This window comes from Scyliorhinus torazame, chromosome 3 (assembly GCF_047496885.1).
Source record: "Scyliorhinus torazame isolate Kashiwa2021f chromosome 3, sScyTor2.1, whole genome shotgun sequence".
NCBI classification, from domain to species: domain Eukaryota; kingdom Metazoa; phylum Chordata; class Chondrichthyes; order Carcharhiniformes; family Scyliorhinidae; genus Scyliorhinus; species Scyliorhinus torazame.
Window position 1 is genome coordinate 131,717,881 of NC_092709.1, and position 19,617 is coordinate 131,737,497.

Consider the following 19,617-nt stretch of genomic DNA (forward strand, 5'->3'; position numbering starts at 1 on the left):
TGGCCCGGACCGTCTGCCCAAAAATTGCCTGGCCGCATTAAAGGGCACTCCTGCCCTCCGATCGGCCCGCCACCGACCAGGGTGGCAGTGAACTGAGTCCGCAACGGCCATGCTAGTATCCCGACTGGCAGGACCATGTAGATCCATGCCGTCGGGACTTTGGACGGTCAGGGGCGAAGAATGGCTGGGCGGGCCTCCAGCAATGGGCGCAGGTAGGTGAATTGGGGAACCAGCGCCAGTCCCAAATCCATGCGGGGAAATGGATTCTCCGACCCGGCTGCAATTTTGGCGTCGGGATGCAGAGAATCCAGCCCTTCGGTTCTGCGTGGGTCTCACCCCCACAATTCAAAAAGATGTGCAGGGTAAGTGACTTGGCCGTGCTAAGTTGCCCCTTAATTGGAAAAAAAAAGACTGGAAAACTATGGCTAGTCCTCCACAATTTCCACTCTCACTTCCATAAGACCATAAGACATAGCAGCAGAATTAGGCCACTCGGCCCATCGAGTCTGCCCCGCCATTCAATCATGGCTGATATTTTGTCATCCCCATTCTCCTGCCTTCTCCCCATAACCCCTGATCCACTTCCTTTTGTATCTTTGACATATCTGATCCGCTCATTATCCCTTATTAGTTCTCTAAGAAAGAAATGATGTGCAATACAAAATACTTCTATTGACCAGTTGATTTAATTGGAAAGCTGATGTATAAATCCAGCTGTCTCGGTGCATGAATGCAGAAATGTCAAAACACATGTATTATTTTACTTAAATTGAGTCAGAAATTTAGTCTGCTAAGAGGCATATCGCACTTTGGGCCTGAGATTTTATTGCAGAGCACTGAAAGCAGCACAGTGGAATGCACTATCCAAATGAAACTGTCTGAAGTTCTTTGATTAAGGTTTATATGGAATGTCTTATTATTAGTTCTGAAGTTTAAAGTTAAATTTCCATTTAATTGTAAAATACTCCGAACAAGTGAGACATCACAATTTCTCCTTTAGAAAGTTTAAGCCGTACAAGCAACTCAAATTGAAATATATTGGGCAGTTTCTATAATGTGCAGATGATCCAAAGTCTGAGTTTACACTAGGGCATCCAGGCCTAAATTCAAAATACATTCCAGATTAACATGCAGGTTGCTGGGTGAATAAAAACTGGCTCCAGCAAAATATGTATTTTTTTTCTAAAGCATTAATGGGATGTGGTCTTCGCTGACAAGGTCAGCATTTATTGCCCATTCACAACTGCCCTTGAAAAGGTGGTGTGAGCTATCTTCTTGCACCATTGTAGTAGTTGTGGTGCAGTTATAGCCACTATGCTGATAGCTAGAGAGATCCAAGATGTTGGCTCAATGACAATGAAAGAATATCAATATATTTCCAAGTTAGGACAATATAGTATATGACCCGGAGAGGAGCTTGTAGGTGGCTGTGTTTCCATGTACCTGATGCCCTTGTTCTTCTAGGCAGTAAAGATCCCAGTTTGAAAGATGCTGTTGAAGGAACCTTGACATGATGCTATAGTGCAGATGGTACATATAGACAGAATGGTGTGCTGGTGGTGGAGGGAGTAAATGCTAAGTGGTAGATTGGGTGTTGATCAAGTGGGCTTCTTTATTCTGAATGATGTCATGTTTCTTCAGAGCCATTGGGCTGATGGAAGGGGTGGGGAGTATTATAGTGATGACGTTCATAATTCCGTTAGGTTTAGATTAGTTATGGAAAAGGATAAAGCTCAACCAAGACTCCATTTTTAAATTGGAGAATGGTCAATTTTACTAAGCTGAGGTACCATTTGGCAAACGTGGATTGGAAACAGCTACTCAAAAGTTACATTTGATGTCAGAGCAGTGGGAGGCATTCAAGGACGAACTAAAGAAAGTTCAGAACAAATATTTTCCCACAAAGAAAAGTGTTGGACTCAGAAATACCTCCATGCCCCATTCCCCGATACCCTCACCTCCCCTCCCCGAAAGTAAAAGAACATACAGAGTAGGATAAGCCAAAAAAGAAATCTGATGTCAGATACCAAGAACTGACTAAAAGTCTAGAAATGCAGAGCTAAAAGTAGAGAGGGCATGAAAACACATTGGCATTTAAGATCAAGGGAAACTCCTCAAAGATGTTACATAATATATATATATATCAAGATTAAAAAATGAAAAGCATTGAGCCAGTCCAAAGATGTGCAGGTTAGGTGGATTGGCCATGCTAAATTGTCCCAAGTGGCCAAAAGTTAAGTGAGTGTAATATCCCACTACGGGATGGGAAGGAATGCTGGACTTCCCCTTGCAGAGTACAAGCTCCCTCGCTAGGGCGGGGTATCTCAATTACCTAGAATTAATAAGGTCGGCCAGTAAGGCACCAACCAGAGAGGGGTCTACCGGGGAGTGTTAATATTGTGTTTGCTAATAAAACGTTGTGCTACCACTCAGTTTGGACTCCCATGTCCTTATTGAAGTGGGATTACAGGGGTAGGGTGGGGGAGTGGCCTTAGGTAGGGTGCTCTTTCAGAAGGTCAGTGTAGACTTGATGGGCCGAATGGCTGCCTTCTGCACTGTAGGGATTCTATGATTCTAATAGAGACTAAAAAAGTAACTTGTATGTGGAGCTGCAAATGTGGACATGTTTGTTCATGAATACTGTTATGATTATCGTACAGACCGATAACTTTTAAAGCGAGGTTTAAATTCCTAGTGACTGACTCAGAATTGGAGTAAAGCACATCAAGGAATCACTTAAAGGATTGAGACCTTGGACTCTCACGCGTTGAAGATTGCAGTGACTTTTTGGACAAATGTTTATTACTATTACAACTTGATTCAGAGAATACACACACAGCCATTCAATTAAACATTGATTTTCTTTTGGTTTATTATGAAGCAAATTGTAGTTCCTTGGAACAAATAATTAATAAAATTGTTAAAGAAACTATTTCTGTCACACTTTTGATTTTATTTATTGCAGTTTACAAATGGTGGCAGGACATATACTGGAGCTGAAAGCCACATATTTCAAATTGGAGTTTTACCGAAAAATGAAGATATTCCACAATTAGCTTTGGGAGTTATTACTCCTCTCCAAGTCACAGTAAGCATTGTCTTGTTAAATTAACCACATCCCCACCCCGCCCACTCACCTCAATTCCCCCCAAGCTGGCTGCTGGACTCTTCCAATAACAGCTACATGTTGCTGACTCTTTCAACCTAAATTTAATTGATTCTTTGCACAAAGTTCTCAATGAACCAACGTGAATATGCCAACTTACGTAAAACTTATGTAACAATTCGCGGAAATATTGGAGTTGGATTATGTTAGAAAATTCAACAGAGAGCTAGATGTGGGGCGGGATTCTGCCTTCTGGGGACTAATTCCCCACGCCTGCCGGTAAACGGGCGAGAATCACTCCGGACTTTTTCCTCAAAGGTCCGGGCTGATTCTCCATTTTCCAGGGGGCAAGCAGAGCCCCGGCATGCTTCCGCAGCTATGGCTGCCGGCAGGGCCCTGCTAGCCAGACCGCGCGGCCGCGCATGCGAACGGTGGCCGCAAGTGGGTCAGCATATGCGCGCGGCGGCCCACCTCGGCGCTGGCGCCGCCGACGTGGCGGGGCCACACAACGGGCCCGCGCGGAGGAAGGTAGGTCCCTTCCAGATTGCAATGGCCTGCCGATCGGTAGCCCCCGATCGCGGGCCTGGCCACCGCTGAGGCCCCCCCCCGGAGTCAGATACTCCCCGCCCCCCCAACAGGACCGCAGCCGCGGGTCCCAGTTCCTGCTGGGTCCCAGCATGTAAACCACGCCGGCGGGGGTTCGGCCGGTCGACCGCGGAGAATTGCCGTGCGGGCCCTGTTCCAACGGCACACGACCGGCGCCGCATCGACCGCGCTTGTGGGACTGGCGGGTCACCGGAAGCGCCGTCACGTATGATTTCTGGTGTGACCAGCTATTCTCCACCCCCGTGCCGGGCGGGATTCCGGCGCGGAGGGTCGGTGAATCCCGCCCATGGTTTTTGGATCTGTTAACCATGAACATGTCGGGGAAATTCTCAGCTTTGCTATCTGGTTCACCAATCCTGATTAAATCTTACTCAACTTTAAACTGATAATCCAGCAGCTTCTTGAGGACAGTGTAGCTAGCTTAGGTGCAAAAAAGTTGAAAATTATCTCTTCAGTTTCATAAATGCTATAGAATAGTAGTTTTCAAAGTGGTGAGTCACGACCCTCGGATGGGTCGCAGGATGTTTAAAACGTGGGTCGCCAAAATTGATTTTGTGAAGATTCCTTTATCATTTTCCCTGGGTAAATTAAATATGTGTTCTCCCATTGACAGCATGAGGCAATAAACAAGTCAGCGTACCCTGTACATGCAATTGGCACCAATTTTCTTTCCCTTTCTAGTAATTGGATTCACGGGGTGGGATTTACTGGCTGTTCATGCTGGCGGGAAATTCCGGCACCACACCGGCACACAGGTGGCTTGGCGGCGAAAGGTGCTGTCAACAGAAAATCCCGTTGACTGTGGCGAGACCGGTAGATCACGCTGGCGGGCCGCCTCCCCGTCAAAAAACACCAGGGCGGTCGCCAAATCCTGTCCACAATCTTTCTATGCTACACATGTAATGATAAGCTGCATGTGACCCATGGATTGTCCCATCATCCGAAAGGGAAGGCCAGACACACCAATGGCCGATAAACCTACTGGCCAGGGTCTCGGATCAGAATCTCGCAGGGAGAACATTAGTTGCTCCGCCTAGTCCACGACATGACAGAGCAGCACTAATGCTAGCTGTGAATAGAGCATCAGAAACTCCGCTGAAAGCCTACAAATTATTGGATCACGTGGGTGAACTATTTGGTTAGAGTGGGTCACTTGAAAAAAAGTTTGAAAACAACTGCTGCAGAACATAATATGCAATGTTGAAATACAGATGTAATTTTCTTACCTGTAGTTTTAATAGCCTTATGGCATTTAAGCCTTGTGGCAAAGAAAAATTATAATTGTCTGACCATTGGTCTACTTAAGTCTTTAATGATTTGGTAAATATAATTCAAATTCAAATATATTTTGATATTTAATCTATTAGCAGGTTTTTAACTGCAAGCATTATTTCTACCTGTTTCAGTTTTCAATTAAAGTTTAAAAAATAGGAGGAGAGGTGTCACATTGGATGACTAGAATAAATGGGGAAATGTTTTATTTTGTGGAATACTTTTAAATGACTGATGATTTTTTTTGTTAGGCACTTGAAGATCGGGTTACAGTAATTCGGGCTACACAATTGTCCTTTGTAGACAGAGACACACCAAGCCAGGATCTAATCTACAACATCACTGTTCCATTACTCTCAGAACATGGCAAGTGTTAATGATACATACAGTGGAGAAAAATGTCCTCTGTCCCATGCAAATTTATTTAAGATTTTTATTATACGTAGCGCAGAGAGGAAATCTTCCTTACTGCTTGTTTTGTTTTGGTTATTAATTTGTTTGTCAAATGAACTGTGAATTTAAAAGTAAATATGTTAAAAAAACTGCGTTTTCATATAAGGGATGTCGAAAATTACAAAAGACCAACTTTCCAACTAAAACTAGGACCTTAGAACATAGAACATTACAGCGCAGTACAGGCCCTTCGGCCCTCGATGTTGCGCCGACCTGTGAAACCACTCTAAAGCCCATCTACACTATTCCCTTATCGTCCATATGTCTATCCAATGACCATTTGAATGCCCTTACTGTTGGTGAGTCCACTACTGTTGCAGGCAGGGCATTCCACGCCCTTGCTACTCTCTGAGTAAAGAACCCACCTCTGACATCTGTCTTATATCTATCTCCCCTCAATTTAAAGCTATGTCCCCTCGTGCTAGACATCACCATCCGAGGAAAAAGGCTCTCACTGTCCACCCTATCCAATCCTCTGATCATCTTGTATGCCTCAATTAAGTCACCTCTTAACTTTCTTCTCTCTAACGAAAACAGCCTCAAGTCCCTCAGCCTTTCCTCATAAGATCTTCTCTCCATACCAGGAAACATTCTGGTAAATCTCCTCTGCACTCTTTCCAATGCTTCCACATCCTTCCTATAATGCGGTGACCAGAATTGCACGCAAAACTCCAAATGCGGCCGCACCAGAGTTTTGTACAGCTGCAACATGACCTCATGGCTCCGAAACTCAATCCCTCTACCAATAAAAGCTAAGGCACCGTACGCCTTCTTAACAACCCTCTCAACCTGGGTGGCAACTTTCAGGGATCTATGTACATGGACACCGAGATTTCTCTGCTCATCCACACTGCCAAGAATCTTACCATTAGCCCAGTACTCTGTCTTCCTGTTATTCCTTCCAAAATGAATCACCTCACACTTTTCTGCATTAAACTCCATTTGCCACCTGTCAGCCCAGCGCTGTAGCTTATCTGTGTCCCTCTGTAACTTGTAACAGCTTTCCGCACTGCCCACAACTCCACCGACTTTAGTGTCATCTGCAAATTTACTCACCCATCCTTCAACGCCCTCCTCCAGGTCATTTATAAAAATGACAAACAGCAGTGGCCCCAAAACAGATCCTTGTGGTACACCACTAGTAACTGGTCCAAAGACATGCAGATTAGGTGGATTGGCCATGATAAATTGCCCTAATTGAGCAAAAAGGTTAGGAGGGGTTATTGGGTTACGGGGTTCGGATGGAAGTCAGGGCTTAAGTGGGTCGGTGCAGACTCGATGGGCCGAATGGCCTCCTTCTGCACTGTATGTTCTATGTTCTCACCTTCACCTCAAGTCCCATCATATACTGTGCAGATTCAGCAAAAATTGGCAATAATCGTGGAAATAAAATCAATGTAAAAGAAAAAGAATGGAGTGTTAAAAGGTCTGTGGATTTACTATTTTTAAAAAAATATATATTTTATTGAAAATCTTTTCCAAACAACAATTTTTCCCTCTTACAAAGCAAACGAAACAATAACAAAACAGAAATTTTTAACAATACACAGGTAACAAAACCTCCTTGTCTATTGACCTAAACTAAACTAACCCCCCCCCCCCCCCCCCTCCCCCTGGGTTGCTGCTGCTGGTCATCTGTCTTCCCTCTAACGTTCCCCTAGGTAGTCGGGAAATGGCTGCTACCGCCTGGTGAACCCTTGAGCCGATCCTCTCAGGGCAAACTTTATCTGCTCCAGTTTTATGAACCCCGCCATATCATTTACCCAGGCCTCCAGTTCGGGGGGTTTCGCCTCCTTCCACATGAGTAGGATCCTGCGCCGGGCTACTAGGGACGCAAAGGCCACGACATCGGCCTCTTTCGCCTCTGCACTCCCGGCTCTTCCGCAACTCCAAATAGAGCTAACCCCCAGCCTGGTTTGACCCGGGCCTTCACCACCTGCGAAATCACTCCCGTCACTCCCTTCCAATACCCTTCCAGTGCCGGGCACGCCCAAAACATATGTGCGTGGTTTGCCGGGCTCCCGCCACACCTCCCACATTTGTCCTCCACTCCAAAGAACCTGCTCAATCTTGCCCCCGTTATGTGTGCTCTATGTAGCACCTTAAATTGAATCAGGCTAAGCCTGGCACATGAGGAAGAGGTGGATTTACTATTTTGCACTGCAACCCAACTAAATTTATATTCCTTTATCCTTTGGTTTCCAGGCAATAAGCCTGAACTTACTGCTTCTCTGTTTATCATTTATTTCCAGATGAATCATCACTACAGCCCCCACTTTCTGCACTAATATTCACATTTTCTGCAATATTTACAATATCCAGGCAGATACATCACCAACTTATTCAATTTCTGTTTGTGATAAAAATAACTGTTCATCAATCACAATGTTGAATCTTCAGCTACTATGATCTCACCACAGCTTTTCCTCTCATTTCACAAAACTGTTCCAACTTTTTCAAAATTTTCCTTCCTCCTCCTGAATACCACTCTGTATGTTATCCTGTAACCTACTCGATATTTCCTGAAATGTTATTCCACTGTTCTTCTGTTGCTTTTTACCAACAGACTGATTACAGTAATGTAATCCATCTTCTCTTTCATTGTGTCTCACTAAATGCAATATTAATTGCAAAACATCTATTTAAGCTTTCACACCCTACACTCTCCCTCTGCATATTAACCTTACTTGGCAATCTTACCATTCTCTCCTTCCAATTTTTAGTTATCTGGCAATGCCTTTAAAATATCCCTGCCTGTCCTCTATGGCACTGATTAATAAGGAAATATCATCATCTACACAAACAATTGGTCTCTCTTTACTTGCTACTTTCTTGTGCAGTTGAAGCTTTCTTAAAAATAATTTATAATTCCTTGCAAACTTAATATTTCTTTTATTTTCCTGTTAATTGACCAAACGAAAGGAGACCTACTTACCTTCCCATTCAGAGTGCCTTACTTCTTCAATTAAGCAAATTGCTGCTGGCTTGTGGAAATACTTATTGAAATTTAGTGATGATTAATGGATCCAGAACAATTAGAAATGTTCTTCCAAGTGCCATTGATCATCAATGTAATTTGAACAATTATCATTTAGAATCCACAATATTTGTAATCTGAGTCTCCGTTTTCCTGTTAATCAATACATGATGAAGACCAGGGTTCAAGAGTGCAGATCAACAGCAAAATCATGATTATTTTCCAGCTAAGTAGCAAAAAGGGAAATGGGGAGCTATTCTCCCCCCAAATTTTGATGTTCATTTGTGGAGTGCTCTGCCGGCGAGTTCCCCACCGCTATTCAATGACCCATAGGGAGTGTCTCACCAGTTTAGCTCACACTTAGAATTTTGTTTAGAACTGGGGACCTGAACTCCGAGATCGGGCCACCATTTTGAAAGGGTGCCCCAATCTCTAAATGAGCTTGAGGGTCCTCCACATGCCCCACCCATGGACAATGTCCCCCTAAGCCCCCTGACAGCAGCCCCTCCCTTCCAGGGCCCTACCACATTACCTCACCAACCTCTGGGAGGCCCATACTTACTTGCCCTGACCCTTCGCAGTGCCACCCTGGCCCCTGCGCACCCTTGCACTGGCACCCGGGCAGTGTTCTAGTCAGTTTGGCAGTGCCAAGGTGGCAGGTAGGCTGTGCCAAGGTGCCCACATTGCAGGGGGCCACCCTGCACTATCCCTGACCACCCAGGGATCTCTGATAGCCCGGGAGACCCCCTAGGTGCCATTTCACCTGGTTCTCATTCTTGTGGATCAGCCCTGATCAGTGCCCGGCTGCAGCCTCCCTGGGAGGTTGGAGAATCAGGGAGACTGGTGTATCCGGGTGAGTAGGTCTTAAGTAGGTTTAAGATCTACTTCCGGGAGTGCCATTTGACCATGCCCCTTTTGGAGTTCCGAATCCAATACCTCGCGGGACTTGGATGAATCCAGCGAGCCATGGAGGCTGCTGGGAAGCCCATAAGAGGACTCTCCCAGAATTCTCCGGCCACATTGTGCTCTCGCCCGAGTGCAACGTGGATAGAAAATCGGGCCCATGGTTTTGATAAGAAAGCTTTATTTGCACTGTCCTATGTATCATAAGCAGATGTTTAGAAGCAATGCTGTTACTGTATAAAAAAACCTAATATTGTAAAATTTTATATTCAGAATAATTATTTACAGAACGCTACAAAACTGGAGATTATAGCTCTAACTAATTGGTTAAGATATGAATAATAAATGTAAAAAGTTGCCTGAAATTAGATTTCTATTTTTAAATCACTCCAGCATGTTTCTTATTTCATACCACATTTTATGCCAAAGTCTTCTTTATTCACTTTTGGACACAGAGTTGTTAACACCAGCTGACAGTACCAATTGATGACCTTGCTATGTGGGAACTGCGAGGCAAAAGCATTAATAACTGTAACATCACTACTTCAGGTTTACTGAGATGTTACTTTGCATTTGATTGCCAAGAAAGTTCTGTCACCATAAATGGTCTCAAGTTATCAGAAAAACAGAACCACAAATCATTTGTTTATGTTAACATGCGGGCTAATGTCTGGGGTTTGGTGGGAGGATGGGATCGTTGTTATTGATATGGGGATTGATATTACATTCGTTACTGATTATTGTTGGGTGTAAATTTGTGAGAAAATGTGAAAAAGGAGAATAAAAACAATATTTTAAAAAAAAACAGAACCACAAATTACCTATCGACCCATTGTGATGCCTTTATTTATATCAGAAAGGGGGGCTTTAAATTGCAGGCTCTTTCATTCATTTGTGCTGGTACGGCGTCTCATGTGCTAAGAGGTGTATATGGGATGCTTGGACCACATCCAACAATGTATCGTGCCAACGGCGGGCTGCTTAGGATAGAGGCTTGCATAGTAGTTTTGCAGCCCTATCCCTCCTGGCCACAGGCAAATTTATAAAGGTTATTACCTTTTTTTTGGAAGCTGTCCTCATCTCCCTTTAGCTGCCAGGTTTCCTGCGATCTGGGAAACCCAGCCGATCAGTGTCAAATCTGGAAAGCAGGTTCAATCAGGGGTTTTCAAATCATTAAAATATTTAAATTGTGAAATTACTTCCTGGAAGCAGGTTAGATGTCCAACCTTTGGCCCACTTCTGTTAAACCTGGATTTGGACCACTTAGGGACAGATCGGAATCAGTTTGAGACATTAAAAATTTTAACAGATAACCCACCTGTTTTTGCGGGTTAAAATTTGACCCTAGTCTTAGATGGGCCTCAATTTCCTCCAACCAAAAGCATTGGGAATATCACAGCTGTTGTCTTTCGCAAACATCACAAAAGCCATTGCCCAATGATGACACCATTCCCTTCCTTGGCCACTGCCTCAGGATAAATCTGGTTGCATCTTGGAAATTCCCTCCCTAAACTCTGCTTCCCATCCAATTCCCTCTCCTCTTAGTGAGCCTTGTTACAACCCGTGCAGAAACTAATAAGAGAGACATGAATTTCCCAGTGACCAACGCAGAGTCACAAGACATTATTTCACGTGTTAAGACTTTCATTGTATCAAACATACTAAAATCAACATTAATTAAGCATTACATATTAGGCATTAAATTACATAAAAGGTATTTCCCATTAAATTTCAACGGCAACTGGGGAAGAGGGGGGCTGTGGTCTTGTGGGTAAAGCCCCCAAATCCTTCTGGCTTCGACAGGATCTTTTCTGTCTCTGATTGACTCGGAGAACCTGTGAGTTTGTACACAGCAAGACCAGCTCCCTGCTCCTTTGCATAAAGATTAAAGATTGTAATTATGAATGCATAGTCCCTTTAACAATCTCATTAAGCTTAACGGACTGTTAATTTGCAGTGAGCCTGATCCTTCCCCGACCCTACCCACCCACACTTCCCACCGACCCTTTGAAATTTCAAATCTGTCCCGGAGGCATCAGGGTTCTGAGACAACCTTGAGGATTGCAAAGTTTAAATCTCACTCGCACTCACTGAATCCCAAACCTTCTGCCTTTTGAAAATCCTGCCTGCAAAGTCTGAAGTTGGAAGCATAATTGGAATTTTTAAAATAATGTACCGATAGTAGATTGGAGGGTAAAAGGATAAGATTGAGAAAACAAAGAAAAGTAAGAGATTTGAAAACAAATTAAACATACATCAAACTTAAAGTCTGAAAAGAAGTGACTCCAAACTTGTAAACCCAAAATTTTCAGTGCAAGAAAGATTATTTGACAGTAATTAAGATTTATCATGTCGTTAAATATTTACTTATTCACAAGCCCAAACATTTTGTGGCATGTTTAGTTGGTATCCAGTGAGCTACAACTTTATGCCCTCCAAGCTCTTGAATACTGAATATGTTGGCAAAATGCTGGAGCAGCAGAGCTTGTGCAGGAACAGGACAAATTGGACTGCAACTTCAGAATTTCCATGTTGTGCTGATGCCTGAGGTTGCCATCCAATTTCACCACTATTCCATCAACTCCCATGATAGATTTGCATGAGTAGATCTGCATGAGAATAGGTGGGTGATAACTATTATTTTTTGTGTTGCTGTTGTATAAACGTTGTGTTGCCTTTTTTTCAGGCACGATTGAACACTCTGACAGCCCTTTCTTCCCAGTCACATTCTTCACTCAGGCCGACATTGACAATGGGGAGATTCTGTACCGTCCTCCAGCAGCTTCTTTGCATGCTCAAGGATTTTTCAAATTCTCCTTCACTGGTAAGATACATGATGATATGCACACATATAAACATATATATATGTATATATTTATATAAAATCCTTTTTTTGCACAGGTATAGTTACTGCTACTTGGTCTGAGTCTATTGATTGATCATATTTTGATCTAGTGTATAACTTCCAAAGTAGTGTAAATGGTCAACAGGAGCACAGAACCTGGCAACCGTGTCAACCTTCATTAGACTATACAGTAAATTGCACTTTTTTGTGACCAGAAATTGGAGGCATTCTTTTCCTGGGACTCAGAAGTTACAGCTTACACATATTGCTCGTGTTCCTGATTCTGGACCATTAGCATTGATGAAAAGAGTACAAGAACATGTGGTCATAGATGAGTGTTCATTATATCACTCCACGACTAGTGTGAAATGTTTCTGCTAGGTGGTAATGTGAACAAAAAACAGGATTCTCCATTTATTTATGCCAATGTTTTAATTCACGATTACTGAAAGTATAACTGATTAAGGTAACACTTTAGTATTGAAAATCATCAAAGGTAAAATTCTTTGTACTATGTCTGGACATAAAAAGTTAATTGGTGCAGTGCAGAAGGCCGAAAACCCTCAATAACTGAGCAGAAAATAAAATGAAAATGAGTACAGGTATGTGATCTTTTCATCTGCAACCAATCTGTTTTCACCTACATGCTATGCCCTGAAGATCTGTTATGCCCAAACACAATAAGTGGGAAATCTACTTTTTAAAAAAAAAATTCCATTTCCATGTATGCTCTTCCCAGAGGAAGGTCTTTGGCTCATTGTCTGCGGATGTTTCATCCTGAGCAGTTCTTTTTTCAGTGGTGGTTTTTCGTTGCCTTTAACGCTCATTGATTAGGTGAGAAAGCCGGTCCCAAGTCTACCTCAGCCGGAGCAGGAATTGATCCCATGCTGTTGGTCGCGTTATTTAGAACCAAATGCTAGTCATCTGGCCAACTGAACTGAGCAATCCCCTAGTTTAATTTACCGGATGAGTTTTATACCTGTCAAGGTGAAGAATGTCGGGCGCGATTCTCCGATGCCGCGCCGGTTGGGATAATCGCCTGGCGCGCCATTTTTCCACGCGACGCCGGTCCGATGCCCTCCCGCGATTCGACCAAGCGGCGAGACCGGCCCCGTCGAGTTCTGCGCGGCACAGGCCGGAGAATCACCCAAGACACCCAAAATGGCGATTCTCCGCTACCCCCGCTATTCCTCCAGCCCTGATGGGCCGATGTCCCGATGGCGTGACCCCAGTTCACGCCGTCGCCGTTCACACCTGGTAAATAAAGTCGTCAGCCAGTCGTGCTGGCTGACGCTGAGCAGTGAGGGAGGTGAGCGGACTGTTCCGGAGCTCCTGCAGACCGGGTCGGCGTTCCCGAGAACGCTGCGGCCAATGGGGGGGTGGGAGGGGGTTTGAGGGAGAGTGTGGAGGTGGGAGGGGGGTGAGGGAGAGTGTGGAGGGGGGTGAGGGAGGGAGTGGAGGTGGGAGGGGGGTGAGGGAGGGAGTGGAGGTGGGAGGGGGGGGAGGGAGGGAGTGGAGGTGGGAGGGCGGTGAGGGAGAGAGTGGAGGTGGGGAGGGGGGGTGAGGGAGGGAGTAGAGGTGGGAGTGGGGTGAGGGAGGAGTGGAGGTGGGAGGGGGATGAGGGAAGGAGTGGAGTTGGGAAGGGGGGTGAGGGAGTGTGGAGGGTGTAGTCCATCCGCGGATGCCACATGTCAGCCGCCCTGATATGGCAGGACAATGACGATGACACGGCCGCAGGTTGTCGTGTGGCTGATGGGCACAGGCGACTGGCACACTGGTGAGGAGGACGGTGTGAACTGACCGTTGGACGCAGACAGTGACCAGGTCTTAGGCTGGCTGCGTATCTGCAGCGCGACCAGGCCACCGGGGCACACAGGTATCCCATGCAACCCGGCTGGCGAGGTGTGGAAGAACCTCCATGTAACATGTTGTTTCTTCTCTGCCCCCCCACCCACCCTCCTACAGGTCACCATGTATGCCAACCAGACAGCGATGTTCACTGCCGTGGTTGGGGCCGCAGCTCTGCAGGTGGCCATCCGGCAGCGTAGATTCCGATGGCCCACAGTGGCTTGTAGATGCAGCGGTTGCTGCTGCAGCAGAGGGGATGGCCGCGGAGTGGCCCGTCGTCGCCGCACAGGCCGCAGGCGCTCAGGCCCGGAATGTCCAGGGGGATGCCGAGGGGAACATTGACCCCCCCCCCGACGGCGAGGAATGCACAGGAAGTGGGCACTGATATCGAAGTGCTTGGGGGGTGGGGAGGAGGAGGAGCCACTGATGGTGGTGCCAGGGTGCCACAGGCGTCCAGCAAGGCCTAGGGTGTACCGTGACAGAATGTCGTTCGAGGCCCTACCCGGACCATCACATGTAAGAGGAGACTACGGTTCAGCAGGGAGACGGTCGCACATATATGCCACCTCGTGGCGCACCTCGCACCACTTGGAACCGGTGGAGGACACGTTATACCAGTCTCCGTCAAGGTGACGGTGGCCCTAAACCTTTACGCTACCGGTTCCTTCCAGGCACCGAGCGGGGACCTATCCGAGATCTCACAGGCATCGGTCCACAGGTGCATCAGGGCCGTGACCGATGCCTTGTACGCCATTGCGAACAGACACATTAAATTCCCCGAGGACCGAGCACAGCAGGAAGCACGGGCACGTGGATTCGCCAAGGTGGCCGGAATACCGATGGTCCAGGGTGTCATCGATGGTGTGCATGTCCCCATGCGCCCACCTGCAGACAACAAGGAAGTGTTCATGAACAGGAAGGGCGCATACTCCATGAACATTCAGGTGGTGTGCGACCCCCACATGAAGATCATGCATGTGTGTGCAAGGACCCCCGGGAGTGTGCATGACGCCTACATTCTGGCACAGTCGTTCATCCCCGCAATGTTCGATGGATGGCCCCCCCCCCCCCCCCCCCCCCCCCCCCCCCCGGCTGAGGGGCTAGTTGCTGGGTGACAGGGGCTATCCGTTGAGGTCATGGCTGATGACGCCAATACGGAGGCCTCAGACCAACGCGGAGAGCCTGTACAACGAGGCCCATGCAACAACCAGGGGTGTGGTGGAGCGGTGCTTCGGCCTGCTGAAGATGCGATTCAGATGCCTGGACTGCTCTGGAGGGCCCCCTGCAGTACCGGCCCGACAGGGTCGGTCACATAGTTGTGGTCTGCTGTGCGCTGCACAACATTGCCATGCAGAGGGGAGATGCACTGGTGGAGGAGTCGGAGGGAGGACCCGGCGGCACCGGAGCTAACGCAAACGAAGGGGAGGAGGAGGATGGCGTGCATCAGGGTGGGGGGGAGAGACGCAGGACACAGGACACTGCCCGGGTGCTGGTTACGTCCAGGAGGCTGCACGACGGCACCGTCAAGACAGCGGGCACACGACGTGTTGGTGGCTGCATGGTTCACGCACTGTGGGGGAGGGATTTACTGAACACTGCCACTTGCACCGCCAGTCCTGCACACAGGCACCACACAGCACCCGCACCCCCCGCACCCGCGTTCACCGGCACCAATTCCACATCACCTTACCACTGTTGCACTACGGGATTGCACAACATTGATGATTGTGTAAGCGGTTGTGATCAGTGCCATGTTGAATGATGACAGCCCGCTCTGCGATGAGCTGTGAGCTCAGATTCGCCAGCCAAGGTCTGACTCATGGCTACAGCTGAACCATGCACTCCGGTGGTCACAGCCTTCGTAACGGGCATTTCATCACGTGCCCGTGTGGGGTAGATGGTGTCAGAGTGCCGAGGACTACGGTGTCCCGATTTTGGGAGGCAGGGGGGAAAGGGACAGCACATCCGGCATTGACGTTGAACCGCTCGTTAACCACAGCGCCACTCGGTCACCCTCACGAGCCCCCTGGCACCGGACATAGCACAGAGTTTTACAAGTTAAGTGCAACAGTGAGTTTATTTGTGACATTCACATACAGATGCCCTACCCCTACAACTAAACTGTTCCCTGCACCTGTGCCAACTTATGATGTACCTAACTTCTTTGCCTTACGGGCCCTACCAGTACATCTAGGTGTCTCCCCAGATGGTACAGCAGGAGTGGAGGCGGACTGTCCCCGCTGGCACGTGTTTCCTGTGGCGGACCGGCTTCGATGCGCCAGACTGCTCGGCGGGCATGCTGGATGATGTGGTGCCACCCTGTCCTGCCCGCTGCCCACCAGATGCGCCAGGGACGGAACGGGGGGAGGTCGAGTGTCCCGGGACATCCCTTGCTGGAGGTACCGGTCCGGGCCCCAGAACCTCCTCCTCCCTCGGGCAGCCCGGTGGCCCCCGGGCCTCACTGTGGGACGGAGGTGCGATCGGAGACATGCGCCGTCGCACTACCGACACCTGGCGTTGCCAGTCCTGGAGGCCTGCAGCGGTATCGACCACGGTCCGAATGTTCGCAGAGACGGAGCCCAGGGAGTGCGACATTCCTGCCAGGGACTGTGCTATCTCAACCTGTGAGTGCGCTACGCCATCCATCACGTGCGCCAGGCGGTCTATGCTCTCCGCGACTGACTGCTGGGACTGTGCCATCGCCTGCTGGAACCGGGCCATGGCATGGTGAGACTCGGCCAGGGCCCAGAGAGAGGTGGCAATGTCGTGTTGGCTCCGGCGCATGGCTACCTGTGAGAGGGCAGCCCTCTCCTGGGCCATGGATGACGCGTTCACGTGAAGCCCAACGCCTTGCAGAACCTGACCAATGGCCGAAACCGTTTCACCCATTGCCTCCACCGCGGACGCCACCCGTGCGGTGTCGGCCTGGGTGGCTGCGATGAGCGGCACCACTCCCTGCTCCTGGACGTGAATGGAGTCCTCCAACTGCATGTGCAGGTCCTGGAAGATGGCCCTCATCCCGTTACTCAGTCCCTCGGTGTCCACATGCATCAGTTGTCCGGGTGGGTCAAGTACATTCAGGAACCCGGGAACCGTCTGGGCGGCAGCTGTTTGCTGGGCCTGGGCTGCCCTCCGACCGTCCAGCCCCTCGGCTGCTCCAAACCCCACCTGCTGTACCGGCTCGGCTGTGTGGTGCGCACCAGATTGTGACCCGGGGGCCTCATCACTTATCTGCCCAATCGAGGTGAGTGTCTCTGCGATGGTGGATGGTGTGGGAGACAGCAGTGCCGCTAGCTCGAGGTCATCGTCCGTTAGGAAGTGTGGTGAGTCCTGGTCCCCCTCATGGCTCGGCGCAAGGTGCATGCGGCCCATGTCATGTTGCCTCCAGGTGAATCCGTGGACTGTGTGACCATTCTCTGTGCGTCATCGCCACTGTCCATCCTGTGCCCCGCAGTACTGTCTCTGTCCGTCGTATGTGCATCACCGTCCAGCGTCCCATACTGAGAGGATGGCCCTCCTGTCTGACCGACTGCCACCCTCTGCCGTGCGTCCCTGGATGCGCTTGATGTTGGAGATAGTCGGCTTTGTCTTGGCCGAGACGACCCTGGACGTTTGGCGGCTGGCCCTGGGGAACACAACGATACGGGGTTCGTTAGACACGCTGGGCCGGGTGTATGGTGGTGGTGGGGGCAATGTGTGGGGGGGGTGAGGGGATCGGGGGTGCAGTGGCATGAGTGTGAGGGGGGAGGGGATCGAGGGTGCAGTGGCATGAGCGTGAGGGGGAAGGGGATCGAGGGTGCAGTGGCATGAGTGTGAGGGGGGAGGGGATCGAGGGTGCAGTGGCCAGTGTGAGGGGGGAGTGGATCGAGGGTGCAGTGGCCAGAGTGCAAGGGGGGAGGGGATCGAGGGTGCAGTGGCCAGAGTGTGAGGGGGGCGATGACGGGTTGGGGGGTGAGGACATGCAGGGTTGTCTCACTTGCTTCTGCACCTCCGACCTGACATGTCACGACCTCACGGGTGGCGGATCCCCCAGCGAGGTCCAGGGCCCTCTGCTCGTGAACATTTAGGGGGTGCAGCACAGGAGAACCCCCTCCGGTTCTCATACGCTCACGTTGGTTGCGAGCTGTCTTGTCCTGGGGGGGGGGAGGGTTGGATAAAGCATCACAATTAGGCGGGTATCATCAGGGCGTGCAGATATAAGCTATATTAATGCTGGTGAGGAGACAGTTGGAGCCACGCCATGGCATCTATCCAGGGGGGGTCACGGTGCTCATGTGGGTCGAGTACAACGTTGTGCACCCTGAACCCCTACCCACCCCACTTCCCTCCCTCGTGCCTGGTGGGGGGGGGGGGGGGGGGGGGGGTTGGTTGTGACCCAGGGGCACCCTCTTGGCACTTACCCTGGCAGCCCGAGTGAGGTCCTGCAGTTTCTTCCGACACTGCTCCCCGGAAGGGGGGGTGTGCCCCACAGCATTCACAGTGGTGCCAACTTCACGTCAACCACGCCTCACCGTGCTGAATGGCTGGCGATGCCCACGTCTTGGGCAGAGGGTGGCCCTTCGGTTTTCAACCTCATCGAGGAGGGTGTCCAGGTCCGTGTCCCGGAACCTCGGTGCGGCTCGTCGGGGCTCAGCCATCTCTCCTCCTTCTCCTCCTCCTGGGTCCTTCCGTGCGCGGATCGCGCCATTCGTGGCGCAGCGCTGCATCACTCGGGCGTCGCGCCACGCCCCCCGAGTTCCTCACGGCCCCGCTCCGAGCCCATTTTCGGGCCTTGAATCGATCGCGATCGGGGCCGTATCGCGCCTGTTACTCCTGGAGAACAGTACATTTTTTACCTTGTTCGTCTCTGATCAACCTCAATCATTTATAGGCTAATTACAACATAAATAGTTGCAGAGTAAAGTTCCCTTGATTCTGCCTTACTTCTGAAGAGCTGCTATACTTTGGAGTTTTCCACACCAGCAATGACACGCTGGGTGTTTTTGTTGTCGTATCTTACAACAACACTGAGATTATCTCAATCGACAACAGTTAACAGAAGTAATTTTCATAGAATCAATCTGAGCTGCCTCTAGAAGGTGAAAGGCCAGTGTCTAAGTCACTGGTTGATCCATGCTTAGAATTATTACAGCACAGAAGAAGGCCACTCAGCTCATTGTGCCTATACTAGCTCGCCTAAGGAGCAATTTGCATATTTCCAGTGCCCTGTTCTCTCCCCACAACCCTGCACATTAGATATATATGCCCTCCAAGCCCTTGGATACTGAATCTGTTGGCAAGATTAGATATTTAGACAATATAGAAACATTTATGATACAGATGGAGGCCCCTTTGCCCATCATGTCTGCACTGGCCAAATTCCATTTTCCTTTATTGGTGGAAGAGAGCAGAGAGACTATGCGTTCCATATGTGCTCTTAACATCTTATTGAATTGGTCGGTAGCCTGGGAAATTACACGATTTCAGGCGTGTATCCAAACATTTTTAAAATGAATTGAGGGTTTCTGCCTCTACCTTTTCATGCCGTGAGTTCCAGAGCCCTACCGCTTCTGGGTGAAAAGAACTTTCATCATCTCCTCTCTAATCCTTCTACCAATCACTTTAAAT

At 48.8% G+C, this 19,617-nt stretch overlaps 1 protein-coding gene across 2 annotated transcripts in view; it reads left to right on the forward strand.

Moving 5' to 3' along the window:
* The window catches only part of fras1 (Fraser extracellular matrix complex subunit 1), a 714,708-nt gene that overhangs the window by 495,272 nt on the left and 199,819 nt on the right, over positions 1–19,617 (forward strand). For both annotated transcript variants that reach the window (XM_072496214.1, XM_072496215.1), the window contains exons 32-34: positions 2,966–3,088; positions 5,236–5,350; positions 12,004–12,141. In XM_072496214.1, coding sequence (XP_072352315.1) covers positions 2,966–3,088; positions 5,236–5,350; positions 12,004–12,141 — 376 coding nt within the window. The remainder of the gene's footprint in view (positions 1–2,965; positions 3,089–5,235; positions 5,351–12,003; positions 12,142–19,617) is intronic.